Source organism: Peromyscus leucopus, chromosome 7 (assembly GCF_004664715.2).
Source record: "Peromyscus leucopus breed LL Stock chromosome 7, UCI_PerLeu_2.1, whole genome shotgun sequence".
Classification (NCBI taxonomy): domain Eukaryota; kingdom Metazoa; phylum Chordata; class Mammalia; order Rodentia; family Cricetidae; genus Peromyscus; species Peromyscus leucopus.
The window spans coordinates 95,126,986-95,142,410 of NC_051069.1; the positions used below are offsets into that span (position 1 = coordinate 95,126,986).

At 56.7% G+C, this 15,425-nt stretch overlaps 1 protein-coding gene across 1 annotated transcript; it reads left to right on the forward strand.

The window, feature by feature from the left end:
- Nucleotides 1-5,809: 5,809 nt before the first annotated feature.
- Dusp7 (dual specificity phosphatase 7) lies at nucleotides 5,810-12,932 on the forward strand. Its single transcript, XM_028895313.2, has 3 exons — nucleotides 5,810-6,519; nucleotides 7,924-8,358; nucleotides 10,790-12,932. The coding sequence occupies exons 1-3, from the start codon at nucleotides 6,000-6,002 to the stop codon at nucleotides 11,095-11,097; spliced, it is 1,263 nt and encodes a 420-aa protein (XP_028751146.1). The 5' UTR covers nucleotides 5,810-5,999; the 3' UTR covers nucleotides 11,098-12,932.
- Nucleotides 12,933-15,425: the final 2,493 nt, after the last annotated feature.

Genomic DNA, 15,425 nt, shown 5'->3' on the forward strand with positions numbered 1-15,425 from the left:
GCACACTCTCAGAGTGAGTAGCCACGGGGACTCCATGTAGAGAGGTTCTGTTTTGTCCTGCTGGGTGAGGAGGACTTACATTATTCTGCCCTTACATGAATGTCCATTCCTGCCTTGTATCTTTCCTAGCACAGAGCAGGCCCTCAAAAAGTGTTTGAGAAGCTGGGCAGTGGTAGTGCATGCCTTTAATCTCGGCAGAGGCAGAGGCCCAGGCAGGTGGATCTCTATCTCTGTGAACAGAGCTAGTTCCAGGACAGCCAAGGCTACACAAAGAACCCTATCTTGAAGAATAAACAAACACAAGTGTTTGAGAGGGAGCAGGTGGGAGGCTGGCCTAAGACCTGGCTCTTTTCTCTCCCTCTCCTTTACTTTCTTTAGGCAGCCTTGGGATCAGATTCCCACAGATATTCCCAGGCTCTCACTTCTGTCCTGTCATGTTCCATGCTCTGATTGACCTGAACGTGGCCCTATCTCTTGCTCTGATGATTTGTTCCCCAAGGCTCTGCATTCTCACCTGCTCAGCCCACACATCTGGGCAGATGTGGTTCCCAGCTACCCTGTGCCCTAGGACTGTCATTTGGGGCCAGGGGTAGGGCAGGGGTTAACCAAGAGTGGAATCCTCATCCTTCAAGAACTTCAAACCACTGAGACCCTAGAACCAACCAACAGGAGACAGTGGGTCTGGGTTGGGGGAAGGAGTGTGGTTCCTATTGGTTTGGTGGGACAGTTCCTCTGGCTAGCCCGTCTGCCCCACCTAAGAGGAGCAGCAGGTGCCAGGCTGGAGCTGAGTATGTGCATGCATCCAACAATGTGTATGCACATTCACTTAGGTGGCTATGAGCATGCATGGACCCTCGGGAGATGCATGCATGTCTCAGGGCCTATGTTGTGTGTTCTTGAATGTATATGTGTGTGTAGATGCAAACATATGAGCATGTATAGCAAGAGTTCTGTTCAGGACTAGTCTTTCACAGATTACTGCTTACCTACTTGCCTGGACATCTACCCAGGTGAATGACCCACCAAAGGCTAAGCAAGCTGTTCCAAGGGGCAAGGGTAAGCAGAGTGAGTATGAGTTTCCAATAGTGGCATGGGGGAGCTTCACTGGGCACAGGGTGGCCGAGCCAACAGCAGCAGGAGTCGTTGACTGCAGTGTTCCTCACGGCCCCAGCCCCTACTCATTTCTAATAGGGGATGGTAGGTAGGTCTCCTAGGAAGTCACCCTCTTAGCTAGAACCATAGGATACACCTGTAGTCCCAGCCTTCAGGAGGCAGAAATGAGGCTTGTAATTTGAAGCCAGCCTGGGCTACAACCCAGGCTACGAAAGAGAGGTCTTGTCTCAAAAGCAAAACAAAACAAAACAAAAAACCAACCAAATAAACAAAAAACAAGAAAGAAAGTTGGAGGGGTTACAGAAAGGAGAAAGAATACATAAAGTAAATAGGGGCTCACCCTAAATGTGTGCTAGCTTCTTTGGGCTCAGGAGGGCAGGAAGGTGACCCTTACCTACAGGACATGCTACTCAACATGATTGTCCATCTTGAAGAAATCCATGTTTGGTGACACAGCAGGGGGGTCACCAAGCCACACAGGGGATAGGGGCATACCAGTTCACATCTGTCCTCCTGCCAGAAAGCAGCGAAAGGCAGGAAATGCCCCCCCCACCGACCCTCCCCCCCATCATGGCCAGGCTTGTCCTCTGTCATTCTGGGTTGGATGTGCACAGACAGGGAAAGAGCTTCAAACGCGCCTTGTGGGTTCCAGGTAATTAGGGATGAGACAGGGACAGAGGAAGCAGATGACCATACATATCCCTGGGCATCCAAACTGAGGAAATCTGTAGGTGTACTGTCCCGGTCACTGTGACGGAATGCAGACCCGATGGGGACAAGGATCCTGGAAGCTTGCTGCAGGTAATCGGACTGCAGGATCAGAGGAGGCTCCTGGAAAGTGACATCTAAGCTGAGATCAGAAAGGAGGCAATGGCTAGGGGCAAGAACTGTCCCGGCCTTTGCAGGGGATGGTTGTTGTGCAACAGTTTCCTCTGAGATTGAAATATTCCATCCTGCAGGGAAGCTCCTTAAGCAGGAAGGTAAACAACTCAAAATAGCTCCAGGAAGTCCCTGACACCGACCAGATTCACCAGGCCCCTCCCTGTCAGAGTAAGCAATAAAGGCTGCACTGTCCTCACAGAAGAGCGGAGACAAGTTGCTAAGAAGACCCTGAAACCAGCCCAGCTGCCAGGAAGAAGCAGAAGCCAGCTGAGCTGCCTGGGAGAGGTTTAGAGCAGAGTCCCTTGGAAAGGACGCTCTCCAGCCTGTGGATCTGCCTGCAGGCTGTGCAGGGCGCTCCAGGTTCCCAGCTTTGGGAGCTGTCACTTGTGCTGGGGTGGGCTTTGGTGAGGCCGCTGTCTGTGAGTCACTTCTGCTCCCATAAGTGACTCCTCACCCATATCCCTGTAAGTAACCCCAATAAAACTCATTGGTTCACCAAACTGGACTTTGGTGATATCGGTACCTTGGTCTGTCATGGGCTCTCTATCTGATCTGCAGTAAGTAGATGTGTGTGTGTGTGTGTGTGTGTGTGTGTGTGTGTGTGTGTGTGTGTGTGTTGCCATCTCCTCGGGAAGTTTTGTCACACAACAATGGTGCAAAGGCCTGGACGTGTGGAAGAGGCTCACTCTCCCCACAGAGAGCTAAGGTAAACCCACCTGTGTACCCCTTCTGGGTCTGCTTTCCTCAGGGGTGCAGACCTATGAAAGAAGCCTTCCTCTGCTCTACCTTTCCCTCAGGGTCACCCTGGTAAGGTAGGCACTTCTGTGAGATGCAAGAGAGATCAAAAAGAATGTCCAAAGGGAGGGAGCACCAGGTTCCCAACAAGATAAACAGAACATCTCTTTCAAGGCCCTTCTCCCAACATCTATGAGACTCCCAGGTCCTGAGTGTTCACTCAGAACCAAGGCTTTGGGACTTTCCTCCAACCTGGGTGATGCCCTGACCCTGCCCGCCTCTCACAGGCTTCTTCTCCTGCATCCCTTTGTTCCCATGGTCATCCCCTCCCCATGTGGTCTCCCTCACCCAAACTGCTTCTTTTTCCATCCCTACTGAGTGCATCCCCACTCCCATCCCCACCCAGGAGCATTTCCAATTCCCACCACCCTGAAGGTATATGTCCCTTTGAGGGACTCCAGAGGGGAGAGGGACCAAGCAGTGGGCTACAGGAACACCCCAAAGCTGTCACTTTTAACTGAGGCATCACTGGGCCGACCCACTGACTCCGCACCTCCTGTTCCCAGGCCTTGGGAAGCATGCCTGCCCGCAGTGGGATCTGGCCTGACTGGTGGACTCTTGCTAATGTGACTCTAGCTCGCCCCTCTGGGGATGTCTCCGTGACAGCATGTTAGTAAATCACGACTCACCTGAGGAAAGGCCCTAAGCCCAACCTTCCTCCTAAAGAAAAAGGTCTCTGGGTTTGTGTGGCTCGAAACCATTTGTAATTCTAGTCCCAGGGGATCCTGTGCTGACTTCTGGCCTCTGTGGGCATCAGGCACCCACACAAGTAATACACGAATGTACAAGCCAACAGAACATGTCAACATTTTTTTTTTTTTTAATTAAAGCCAGGTAGTGGTGGCCTTTAATCCTAGCACTCAGGGCCAGAGGCAGGCAAATATCTCTGTGAGTTCGAGGCCGACCTGATCTACACAGTTAGTTCCAGGCTGGCCAGGGCTACACAGAGAAATCCTGTCTTGAAAACCCAACAAACAAAAAAATTAAAAGAAAAGAAACTATTTAGGCTGCTGAGGGTCTGGGGAGAACAGAGATGAGCGTTTCACCCTGGTAGCACAGAGGGACAAGCACCTAGGATGCTAGGCCTGGTGCCTGGAGGAGGGACAGTTGTTTCCGCTCCAGGGGCCCAGCCCTCAGGTCTGCTATGAATGAGTCACAGTCCACATTTGTTCTCCCCTGGGGGACTGCTGCTGCACCCATCCATCTCCAACAACCAGCGCCCAGACTGCCCCCAGGAGTACAGCCTGAGTGGCTGTTCTCTAGCTGGAAGGATGATGGATGGGTAGACAGTTTGAGTATTGTCCGAATTAGTGTGCACACTCTCCCTCCCTCCCTCCTTCCTTCCTCTCTCCTTCTCTCCTTCTCTCTCTCTTTTTTTTTTTTGAGACAGGATTTCTCTGTGTAGCCCTGGCTGTCCTGGATCTCGAACTCAGAGATCCACCTGCCTCTGCCTCCCAAGTGCTGAGATTAAAGGCAGGCAGGCGCCACCACAGCCCGCCCAAATTGGCGCTTTTGTTGGCAAAACTGAGGCCAAGAAGGGAGAAACATTCGCAGGTCATACGGCACATGAGCAAGTGGCGGGACAGATTGGGTCCTGCCAGTGGGACTCCAGCTCTGTCTACAAGCAGTGTCCTGCGACCCCAGAACAGTACTCCCCAAAGGGTCAATTCCCCTTTACATCTACAATTCCCCCGCTAACAAGACCTTCTCTGGCTGCCCTGCTGTGACCTTTCTGAGAGTGAGCCTAGAAGAGAGCTCCCACGGCTGTCGGGGAGGAGACCCTCTAAGTGGGACTCTAACTACAGCCCGACCGCACACCACTGCCCCCCTATCCGGGGTTGGGAGCAAGTCGGCTCAGAGAAGACTGGCCATCAGAGTGGGGGATTAAGCTTCAAGTTGGGCCACCCTGCCTGTCAAGATAATGCACCTGGGACTTGCGGGGGGACACAGCTCTCTCCCAGGAAAGACCACCTCAGTTTGGTAAAGAACGCACGGTAGGTTCTGCACACGCACGCGCGCGCGCGCCGCCGGAGCACAACCGCTTTGTCTCAGCCCTACCTGCAGAGCCATGTACCTCCTCGGTCCCCGCCCGCCTGAGCGCTTATATCCCAAGTTCCGCGAGACCCCGCCCACTCCCAGCTGGGTGGAGCCGGCCGCGGGCCCCGCCTCCTTTCCCCACAGCCTCTTTCGGCGGTGATTGACTAGCTGCCGCGCGCGTGCCCGCCCACCGCAAAAGCCGATTGGTGCATGGAGAGGGAGGGAGGCGGGGAAAGCTGATTATGGAGCGCTTTCTCCCTCCCACCCGCTCCAGTGGGAAAGTCACGTGGCGCTTCACTCCGCGCTAGTCACCGCCGCACTTGTAAAAAGCTTTCTTAAAGCGCTCGCGCTCCCTTGCCTAGGGATGGTCCTTTCAGGATTTTTTTTCAGCTGCGCCTGCGGTGGGTGACAGTGGTCCTTGAACCATCCCACCCCCGAGTCACCTAGGTGATGACTCCCTCAGCAGACTTGCTGGGGTTAAGACCCTCCCAACTCGGGTCTGGAACCTATGGCCATCAGGGGGATGATGGGGTCCTCTAAAACTGAGACCGCCCGACACAGAGCACGGCACGTAGTAGGAATTCAGCTTCCATTTGTTGAATGAACGAGGTCAGAGAATGAATGGGGGTAACAGACGAGAGGAGGAAAGGCTGGCTCTGGGTGGCCGCCCCCCACGCCCCAATCCCGGAGAAACTCTGCTTCTGTAAACGTTGGGTGGGGTCCCCGTTGCAGCCTTCCTGCAGGGCACAGATCTGGGCGCTCAGCCTGAGGGGATCCACGAGGGCACCTTGGCTGGGCCCCCCTGGGCAGGGTCGCAGCCAGGTCCCGGCTAGGCGGGACCGCAGGAGCCGGCCCAGGGCGCTCCCGCGCAGCTTGCGGGGGAGGGGCTGCGGAGGCGCGGTGCCTTTAAGCCCAGGCGCCGGCCTCGCGGCCCCGCCTCCCGGAGGACGCCCGGGCGCGCGGCCGCCGGAGCCGCGGTTTAATTGGGGCTGTCAGGCCGCGGCACGCGCGGAGGGCCGGCCGGGCGGGACTGAGGCCGGAGGCTGGGAGGCCGGGGCGGCGGGCGCGCGGCTCGGCGGGAGGCGGGCGCCCGGAGACGCGGCTGGGCCAGCGCGGCCGGGGCGCCGTCCCAGGGCTGGGTTGCCCGGCCCCGGCCCCGGCCCGGGCTCCCCATGAAAAACCAGCTCCGCGGGCCCCCAGTGCGGGCGCACATGTCGGCTTCGGGGGCGGCGGCGGCGGCTGGGGGCACCCGGGCGGGGTCGGAGCCCGGTGCGGGATCTGGGTCCGGCGCGGGCATCGGGGCGGGAGCGACGACGGGAGCGGGGGCCATGCCCTGCAAGAGCGCCGAGTGGCTGCAGGAGGAGCTGGAGGCGCGCGGTGGCGCGTCCCTTCTGCTGCTGGATTGCCGGCCGCACGAGCTCTTCGAGTCCTCGCACATCGAGACGGCCATCAACCTGGCCATCCCGGGTCTCATGCTGCGCCGCCTGCGCAAGGGCAATCTGCCCATCCGCTCCATCATTCCCAACCACGCTGACAAGGAGCGCTTCGCCACGCGCTGCAAGGCAGCCACGGTGCTGCTCTACGACGAGGCCACGGCTGAGTGGCAGCCCGAGCCCGGCGCTCCCGCCTCGGTTCTCGGCCTGCTCCTGCAGAAGCTGCGAGACGACGGCTGCCAGGCCTACTACCTCCAAGGTGAGAGCAGAACCTAGATCCCAGACGGCATTGGGCTTGCGCCGCTGCTCCCTGGCGCCCTCGCTGCAGGCTGTTTCCTTTCCACACGCTTGGCCAGGCCGGGCGCCACGTCGCCCCTGGCCCGAATCCGCCCTTCTTCTGGGAGCCATCCCCCAAGGCGTGGGTTTAGCCAGGCACAGGGTACCCAATCTGGGTCTTCTTTCTCGGCACCATTCGGTGGCCGAAACAAACTTTTCCCCTTCCTATTAATTTCCCCCCCTGTTGATGGGGAGGCAGCAGCGCACAGGCTCCCCCTGAGCTCCTCCGAGGAGGGGAGAGATCGCTGCTGGGACCCAGAAAAGAGCAGGGCCCGCAGGCTCGCCTGGAATCCGTGTCATTAGAAGGCTAGGATCGGGAAGGCGCCTTTCACAGTACCACCCAGCCTCCTGTGCATGGGGGCCGTTTATGTTGGTTTCTCGGGGATCCTAGTATGGCCCCTACCAGCCAGGATTGCGGCTTCTTGGAGGCACTTGGGCAGGATGTGGGCAGTGGCCCAGGTGTGTGTGTGTTGGGGAGGGGGGTGTCCTCAGTCGATTGCCCCCGAGTTTATAGAAGGGGGGCGGCTGGCAGGCGGTCGGCAGGGGGGCTAGTGGCTGCAGCCGGTGTTTCCAATTAACATTCCAAAATGGCCTCTTGCTGGCAGCAGACAGGCGGGGAGGGGAGGGGAGTCCTGCGGCACCCTCGGGTGCCGCAGGGCCATGCCTAGTTGCGTGGTGCTCCTTGTCTCTCGTGTCCTTGTATAGCCCCCGTGGCCCTTCTCTGTGGGTCACATGCGGGGAGTGGGGGTGGGGGTGCTTGTGTTGAGGAAGGGCTCCCGAGAAACGTGGATCCCTAGGACCCATTTCCCCTCTTGCTGGGGGAAGGGACCGGCGGTACCTTCACACCATCCTCCACAAAGTGCGGTTGCCTAGGCTCTCTGCCTCTGACTGGCCCAGGGATGTGCTCTGGCTCCTCTCTCATTTTGGAATGGGGTTTGCTGACCTACAGGTGCTAGCCTGAGATGGAGCATTGGCTTTCTTTACCCATTAGCTCCTGCTGGGCACTCAGGTGTGGTAGAGAGATGTGGGCCTGTCCTCAGATGCTCTTTGTCAAGAATCAACCCCATAATAATCCCTGGGGTTATGGGAAAAGGCTCAGACCTTAGGCCTCAGTTTCCTTATCTGTGAGGTGGTATTAGTTTTGATGGCAAGACCACATTGAGTGGGTGCATGTGTCATGTGTTTGGCATGGTCACACTGTCCTTTGGCGTGGACATGCTGTGTATGGCCTTTGACATGGGGAATCCTGGCCGTTAATAGTCTTCCGTGGCCCTTTTGGACTCACCAGACCCCCCACCCCCCACCCCCCATCTTGCCCTGGCCACAGGTGGTTTCAACAAGTTCCAGACGGAATACTCAGAGCATTGCGAGACGAACGTGGACAGCTCGTCCTCTCCGAGCGGCTCGCCACCCACCTCTGTGCTGGGCCTGGGGGGCCTGCGCATCAGTTCTGACTGCTCGGATGGCGAGTCAGACAGGGAGCTGCCCAGCAGTGCCACTGAGTCGGATGGCAGCCCTGTGCCGTCCAGCCAGCCAGCCTTCCCGGTCCAGATCCTGCCCTACCTCTACCTCGGCTGTGCCAAGGACTCTACCAACCTGGATATACTTGGCAAGTACGGCATCAAATATATCCTCAATGTCACACCCAACTTGCCCAATGCCTTTGAGCATGGTGGCGAGTTCACCTACAAGCAGATTCCCATCTCTGACCACTGGAGCCAAAACCTCTCTCAGTTCTTCCCTGAGGCCATCAGCTTCATCGGTAAGTGTCTTTGTGCACATGGGCAGAGTGGGTGGGTGGGCGAGGCAAGGTGTGTGAGGGACGCTGGGTGTCGCCCCTGCCCAACTGGGTACCTCTGGGCCTGTCAAGACCTGTGTGTGCTCTGCATGTGCCAGCGTGTGCCCGTGGGTGTACCCATGCTTGCTGTGACTCACCGAGTCCCTCAGGCCCCTCTACCTGTTAGGACCTGAGCGGTCCCCTGAATCCTGGACTCCCCCAGCTCTCATCCCCTCCTGGGCGCTCTCTGTGGTCCGACCTGTGTTTTTCTGGCTTTGCTGTAGTTTCGAGCGCAGCAAGCTGAAACATCACAGCTTACAGACTCCCACGGGTCTCACTTGCTCTGCATCACGCCTCGGCACATGTGTCCCTCCAGGATGGGGCTGTCACGATGCCTCTTTGGGCTTTATTGTGGATCTGAAAGGGCTAGAATGTAGCCCTGGAGCCAGACTGACCCCAAACGGGCAGCTTCGGACATGGGATGCCCCCACGTGCCCCTGTGGGACCCAGATGCTCTTAGCTGCCTACATAGAAGAAAGTGGAGGCAGCTTGGGGAAGGCCTCCATCCCCGACCTCAGCTGACTCAGGCTCCCCCTCCTGCTTCCTCCTTGGCCAGCTGGCTTGGAGGTCATCTCCTCTGGCCTCGAGTCTTAGCCAGGCAGCCAGGAAAGGACGCAGGCTCGGGATAAACATAAACCCTGTGCCCTTTGAGCCTGGCGCTTCTGTTTCTGCCCAGCCTCCAGAGGCAGAGGGAGAGAGGACCTGGGCAGTGTTTTCCAGATTGATGGCCACTGTGTCCAGCCGAGGGCGTTTGGTGTCAGCTGGGCTGGGCTAACTTTAACAACAGGAAGTGGGAGGCTTCCCCGCCTCATCCGCTTACTGGGAACCAAAACTAGGTGCCCAGGCTGGGAGGAAGGAAGGAAGCTGAGGCCTGGGGGAGGGAGGGGCTGCCCAGCGCTTCCAGCCCTGCCCCAGGGGACGGAGCCAAGCCCTCTGGCGGTGCTACCTCGGAGTTTGGGCTCCCACAAAGATGGAGGGTGCCGAGAGGGGGACCCCAGTTTGCTCAGGACTAAACCTGGCTTGTGGGTGGTTTTATTCTTAAAAGCTCTCCTCCATTTCTGGTGAGGAACAAGGAAACAGAGCAGGATACAGAGGTGGAAGGGAAGGTTCCCCTTACTTGGCAAGTGAAGGAATCTCGGGGTCCCGGCCTCCCATTAGGACCCAGTGAGACAGGATTGAGCCATACTCTGAAAACTGAAGGAAAAGTTTCAGTGTGGGTCATCTGGGAGTGACTGTGGCATTCTGGGGGCTTTTCCCTTCACCCCTTCCCCAAATTTCAAAGTCAGACCGCCTGACCCTTTACAGAGCCCTCCCTATCTGCCAATCCTGCCCCCAGTACCAAAGCCGGTGGCCAGCCCGTCAGTCCTACTGTGTGCTTAGGACTAGGTCCCCTCAGACGAACAGAGACCATGAGGAGAAACCTGCCAGGCCAGAGGCAGTCAAGAATTATGGGTGAACAAGTGTATCTTATGGGAGAGCATCACTTACCTACTGTATGCCTGGCTTCCAGGAGGCGTGGAAGCAGGGATCTTAAGGGGAGAAGGTCCCGGCACCACGGGTCAGCAGCTCCGTCGGTGTTTGTGGAGATCCTGTTGTGTGCCAGGCAGAGGGGTCTGTAGTGGCCCTGAGGGAAACCGAAGGGTCACGAGCGCAAGAAAGGGAACTAGCTGTGGTCGGAGATGTCGTCTCATCCCTGGGTCTTCAGGAACTAGAGATAAGGTGTTGGGGACTGATTGGGTAGAGTACATGGCCATGGCGACCCGGCTACCCACTTCTTTCCACAGATGCCTGTCCCAAGCCCACTCTCTAGGATGTGCTGGGAGTCCCCATGGGAGCGGGTGCTAAGTAGAAGGACCCTGTGTGTGTGTGTGTGTGTGTGTGTGTGTGTGTGTGTGTGTGTGTGCATTGTCACTTTGTTTCTGCCTCTGTTCTCACATTGACACATGGGTTTATTGGCCGTGGTGCCATCAGGAGGATGTGGGTGACACCCTTTGTACCACTTGCGGCCATGGTGGGGCCAGTAGTGATCAGTATAGTAGTGATCCCAACAGTGACAGTAGTCGTGCTTGGTGAAGCCTTCCTTGGCTCAGGTCCCTACGAAAGTCCTGAGAATAGATAAAGTCAAGCTGCATCGAGGAGGACCCTGAGGCACAGGGGCAGCCGGGCTCAGCTGTAGCATGGTATTGTCTTCTGCCACCCCATCCGGGCTGGGCTTTATCAGGCCCTTCAAGCGTCAGGCTGTGCTGGCCAGCCACTGCCCTCCGTGCCTCAGCTCTTCTGCTGTGACCCCTCCGCCCACCTGTTGGGAGGTCTCTTGGAGATGGCTCGACTCTGACCCGTGTTCCTGTTGTTTCAGATGAAGCCCGCTCCAAGAAGTGTGGTGTCTTGGTGCACTGCCTGGCAGGCATCAGCCGTTCCGTGACAGTTACTGTAGCCTACCTGATGCAAAAGATGAACCTGTCCCTCAACGATGCCTATGACTTCGTTAAAAGGAAAAAGTCGAACATCTCGCCCAACTTCAACTTCATGGGGCAGCTGCTGGACTTTGAGCGGACGCTGGGGCTCAGCAGCCCATGCGACAACCATGCTCCCAGTGAACAGCTCTACTTCTCCACACCCACCAACCACAACCTGTTCCCAATCAACACACTCGAGTCCACGTGAGACCTGAGGAACTGATGGGCGCAGCACCAGGGTCTCCCAGCCTTCCACAGGGCCTGATGGCGGGGGGAGGCCTAGCCTGCTGCTCCCCTGGCCTGAAGAACCCACAGATGTCACCTGTGTCCAGAGAACCAGGCTGAGCTCCCATGTTGTCCCGGGCAGGGCCCACAGCCAGGCCGCTTGTGGTGGCACTTGCCGGAGTGGCTTCAGCTCTCCAGACGTGGGTTGCTGAAGTGAGCATTGGCCTCAACTTTCAGACTTGTGGCTTGGGGGCCAGTGGGGCTTTGTCTCTGCCCCAGGACATCCATTCTGCTGATGGCCCAGCCATTGTGACTGTTTTTAAAGACATATCCAGAGACCTGAGTTTACTACTTCTGGCAGATAAATCCAAGCTCCCTGGAGCACCAAGATGATTTGAGCTCTTCTTGATTTTTCTTTCTTTCTTTTTTTAACAAAAAGTGTTATTTTTCGGGCTACATGCAACAGTGGATGTATAAACCAGTATTTACCCCTTAATCTGCAAGAGAGAGAGATGTGTTCTCAGTTTCTTTTCTTCCTATTTCAAAAAGCAACCATTGGCGTGTTTTCTTTTTGTTTTCAGTGGAAAAGACAAACCACGTGTTCTTCACCAGATGCATTTTGCACATGTGTGAAGCCTCTGTTTTCCCAGCAGGCCATTCTGGAAGGGGTGGGTGGGAGGCTGCTCTCCAGGCATCAGGATCCCTGGTCACACCTATCCTACCTGTGGCCCAGACCAGTTCAGTGCCTCACGTGCACTGGCCAGTTGCTGCGAGTTATACTCGGTGGGCACTGGTGGTCTCTGGATTATCTGCCCTCCTGCCCACCTTCTTAGAGTCCTGCAGACCTCTCCGAGGCAGAAGGTGGTGGTTCTGCCACATCTTAGGGCTGGAGGTGCTGCCACAGGGGAATGCCAAGCAGTAGTGTTAGCCATGTGGGCTCAGTCCCTAAGAGGGCTGGGCCCTGGCCCTGTATTAATTTCCCTTCTACCATGTCATCACCTCTGTCTCTAACTGGGAAGAGAGGACCCCCCCCCCAGTGCCTGGGTAAAGCATGGATGGTGGGGTCCACCCCGCCTTCCCAGTCTCTTCCCTCACCCTCCCCGTGGCTTTGATCCGGTCACCACTCCCAGCCCCCTAGTCCAGGTGCACACCTGCCCTGGCCTGCCCTGGCCTGCGCTGCCTGTGCCTTTTACCTGCGGGCAACTGAACACCCACTGCAACCCGAGGAAGCGCTGGGGCAGGTGGGGCAAGGACAGGCCAGCGGAGGGAGTTTGAGGCTCTGGCTGCCACCCAGTATCCATAGCACAAAGCCACGGGTTCCATAATGCTCCTCCGGCTTTATTCCTTTTCAAGCCTCTTCTCATCAGAAACCATGCAAAATGGAAAGGGGAGGGAGTGCTGGGGTCCTGGTGGAGCCAGCACCCACAGTGGGCAGCGAACGAGGCCACAGAAATGCCACCCCACCACATCTTACCTCACAGGGGTGGTTTTCAGGGATTCTTTAGGGCAGCAGGTTAAAAATCTTGCCACAGTCGAGAAATTGACAAAAAAGCTTCCATGCTGTACATGGTATGTCTGTCTGTCTCTCTCTCTCATTAAAAAAAAAAAAAAAACAATTTAGAAAGATGGATCAGAGTGTAAATGAGGGTATACCAGAGGGTGGCCAGTTTTGCTTTGTGATCTTATGAAGGAAAATTTGTGACCCTACATATATATATATACACATACACACACACACACACACACACATATATATATATCCCGAGCCAGCAACGGGACTTTGTTTATATTGCAAATAAATATTATTTTTTCTTTAAATGGAGTCATGGTGTTCAATAAGGGCCTGGGGAGGTGAGGCAGAAGTAGTGTGGCCTGTTTCCATGAGAGCGGGCCTCACCTTGCCTAGGGTCTGTCGGGACTCTGTGCTCCAGTCTAGGAGGGAGCAGCCCGGGCTTCTGGATGAAGCCTTTCTCAGTCACCATCTTTAAAGTAGAGTCAAGCCGGGCGGTGGTGGCGCACACTTGGGAGGCAGAGGCAGGCAGATCTCTGTGAGTTCGAGGCCAGCCTGGTCTACAGAGTGAGTTCCAGGACAGCCAAGGGCTACAAAGAGGAACCCCTGTTTTGAAAAAGCTTAGGTAGAGCCAAGCTCACGGAGACACTCATCTTCTCGTGTTTGGCATGATTCGCTTGTTTTTCTGGGGAGGGTATGGGCATGCTCAGGCCTCCATTGGGGCCCCACTGATAGGCGGCTCTGAGGAGTGAGGGCCACAGTGGGCAGCAGCCCCTTTGGGAGATGTGCTTCCATCCCCTTCGGCTGGGCCTGCATCAGGTGGACACAGGAGCAAGGTGGGTAGGCAGGCTCAGGTGAGGGCAGCCTCCCCTCTTCCAGGACTTGCCCCTCTGTCTCCAGGCTCCTCTCTGACCTCGTCTCCTCGCTGCTCAGAGCACCGGGACAGTCACTACCTTCGCAGCTTGGCCTGTGAGAGACGCCAAGTTCTTCCACCATCGGTGCCTCAACTATCTGCTGTGACGGGCAGCCTCAGTTCAGTGTTTGGGACTTCAGAGTGGAGGACCTCACATCCCCGTGGGTCGGAGGCCAGAGAAGTGGGGGTTCTCAATGCTGGCTAAGGGGCGGTTGCTACTCAGGGCCGTGGTCCTTCTGTGCCAGGGGCAGGCAGGGGTGGGTGTCTGAGAAGGCAGAGACTGCGCCTTTGTTCCCTCTCAGTGCCCTTGCCTGCGGCTGGGGAAGCCCGCGGGCGCCTGGCTGGGGGCTGGGCCCTTCACAGGGCCGAGTAAGTGCCTGGCAGTGCCAGTGTGCCCGAGGACATTCTGGGGGTGGGAACGGCAGTCACTTCCTGAACAGACTCCTCAAGCTGAGGACTGAGAGGGCTTAAGAGTGCATGAAGGGGGCCAACCCCATCACTTCCCATCCATAAACTCTTAAGCCCAGTGGTCTCTCTGACCCTCGATATCCTCATTGTGTAGAAATTCCTTCCAGCCAGGGCGGTGGCGGCGCACGCCTTTAATCCCAGCACTCAGGAGGCAGAGCCAGGCTGATCTCTGAGTTCGAGGCCAGTCTGGTCTACGGAGTGAGATCCAGGACAGGCACCAAAACTACAAGGAGAAACCCTGTCTTGGGAAAAAAAAAAAAATCCTTCCAACCTCACACTGCCTAGCTAAGACTAGGGGGCGGTGGTCCAGATCATGGCTGAGTAGCTGTGCCCTGGTTCCCTACTCTGAAACCTTAGGCGAGGCCATGCAGCTCTGAACCACAGGGGTGGACTCTGTTATTCTGCCCTGTCACAGCCGAACCTCCATTCCATGGGTTCTGCTCATCCCAAGCCCATCCTTGGCTGCATCCCCAGACGCCAGCCTCCCCTGAACTTTGGGTGAACACTGGCTTTACCAGCTCTCGGCAGCATCCTGGCCCGCTCTACCCCGTCACTCTCCTTCTGGCCCTCTTAGCCCTCTAAGGTCCCTGTTTCTGCCTTCTCAGACTCTTCCCCCAGGAACCCAAAGAATTCCACTGCTTTGCCGCTTTTTAGCATTCTCATGGGAGAAGGATCAAGCCACTTACTCACTGGCACATTCATGCACCAGCCATTTCCTGTGCTGGCTGGGCAGTCCCAGGAATGGGAACATGCCCCAGGGAAAGCTCTGTGATGTCAGCCTGGGTGGCAGGATAATGGGCCCTCAACTTGTCTTCTGATAAATGAATCCGATTGCAACAGCAAGAGTGACTAAGGCTGGACACCAAGAAGAACTTGAAGCACTATGGACGAGTCACCTTGGGGGGGGGGGTTGAACTAGAAGACCACATGAAAGATGCTCGTTTCCCTAGGGCGGCCCTGCTCTGAGCCTGGGATGGCAAAGACAGCCTTTAGGATAGGGGCCACTCTACCTATCTGCCACCCTCAAGGTTGAAAACACTCATGCCTCCCAAACGGGGCAGGTGTATGGGGGGAGGGCAGCAGGCCCTGGTGGAACCTGACCTCTCCCTGCCACTGTTAGTGCACAGCAAACTCAGGGGCTGGGGTCTGTGTCCCGTCACGGCTGTCCCTGGGTCATCAACCCTTCAAACAGAAGCCATAGGGTGTGCGGGAGTCGGCCTTCTCTAAGGAGCACGTTTACGTGAACCTCGACTCCCTGGTACAGGGAGAGCGCCTGTTTCCGGCACGTTTCTCCCTGCTTGTTCCATGCACCAAAACGTAGCACCCTTCCTGTCCCAGAAGCCTCCCTGGACTGGTCCTGTCTGATGCAGAGACCTAGCAGACCCAAGAAACCTTCAGAATCTTCAGGTCTCCCCACAGT

Bases quoted from the DNA above. Each gene is read 5' to 3' on its own strand.
- Dusp7 (XM_028895313.2), top strand. From the start codon at position 6,000: ATGAAAAACCAGCTCCGCGGGCCCCCAGTGCGGGCGCACATGTCGGCT. The intron at 6,520-7,923 runs GTGAGAGCAGAA...CCCTGGCCACAG, and splicing joins CCAGGCCTACTACCTCCAAG to GTGGTTTCAACAAGTTCCAG. The intron at 8,359-10,789 runs GTAAGTGTCTTT...CTGTTGTTTCAG, and splicing joins TGAGGCCATCAGCTTCATCG to ATGAAGCCCGCTCCAAGAAG.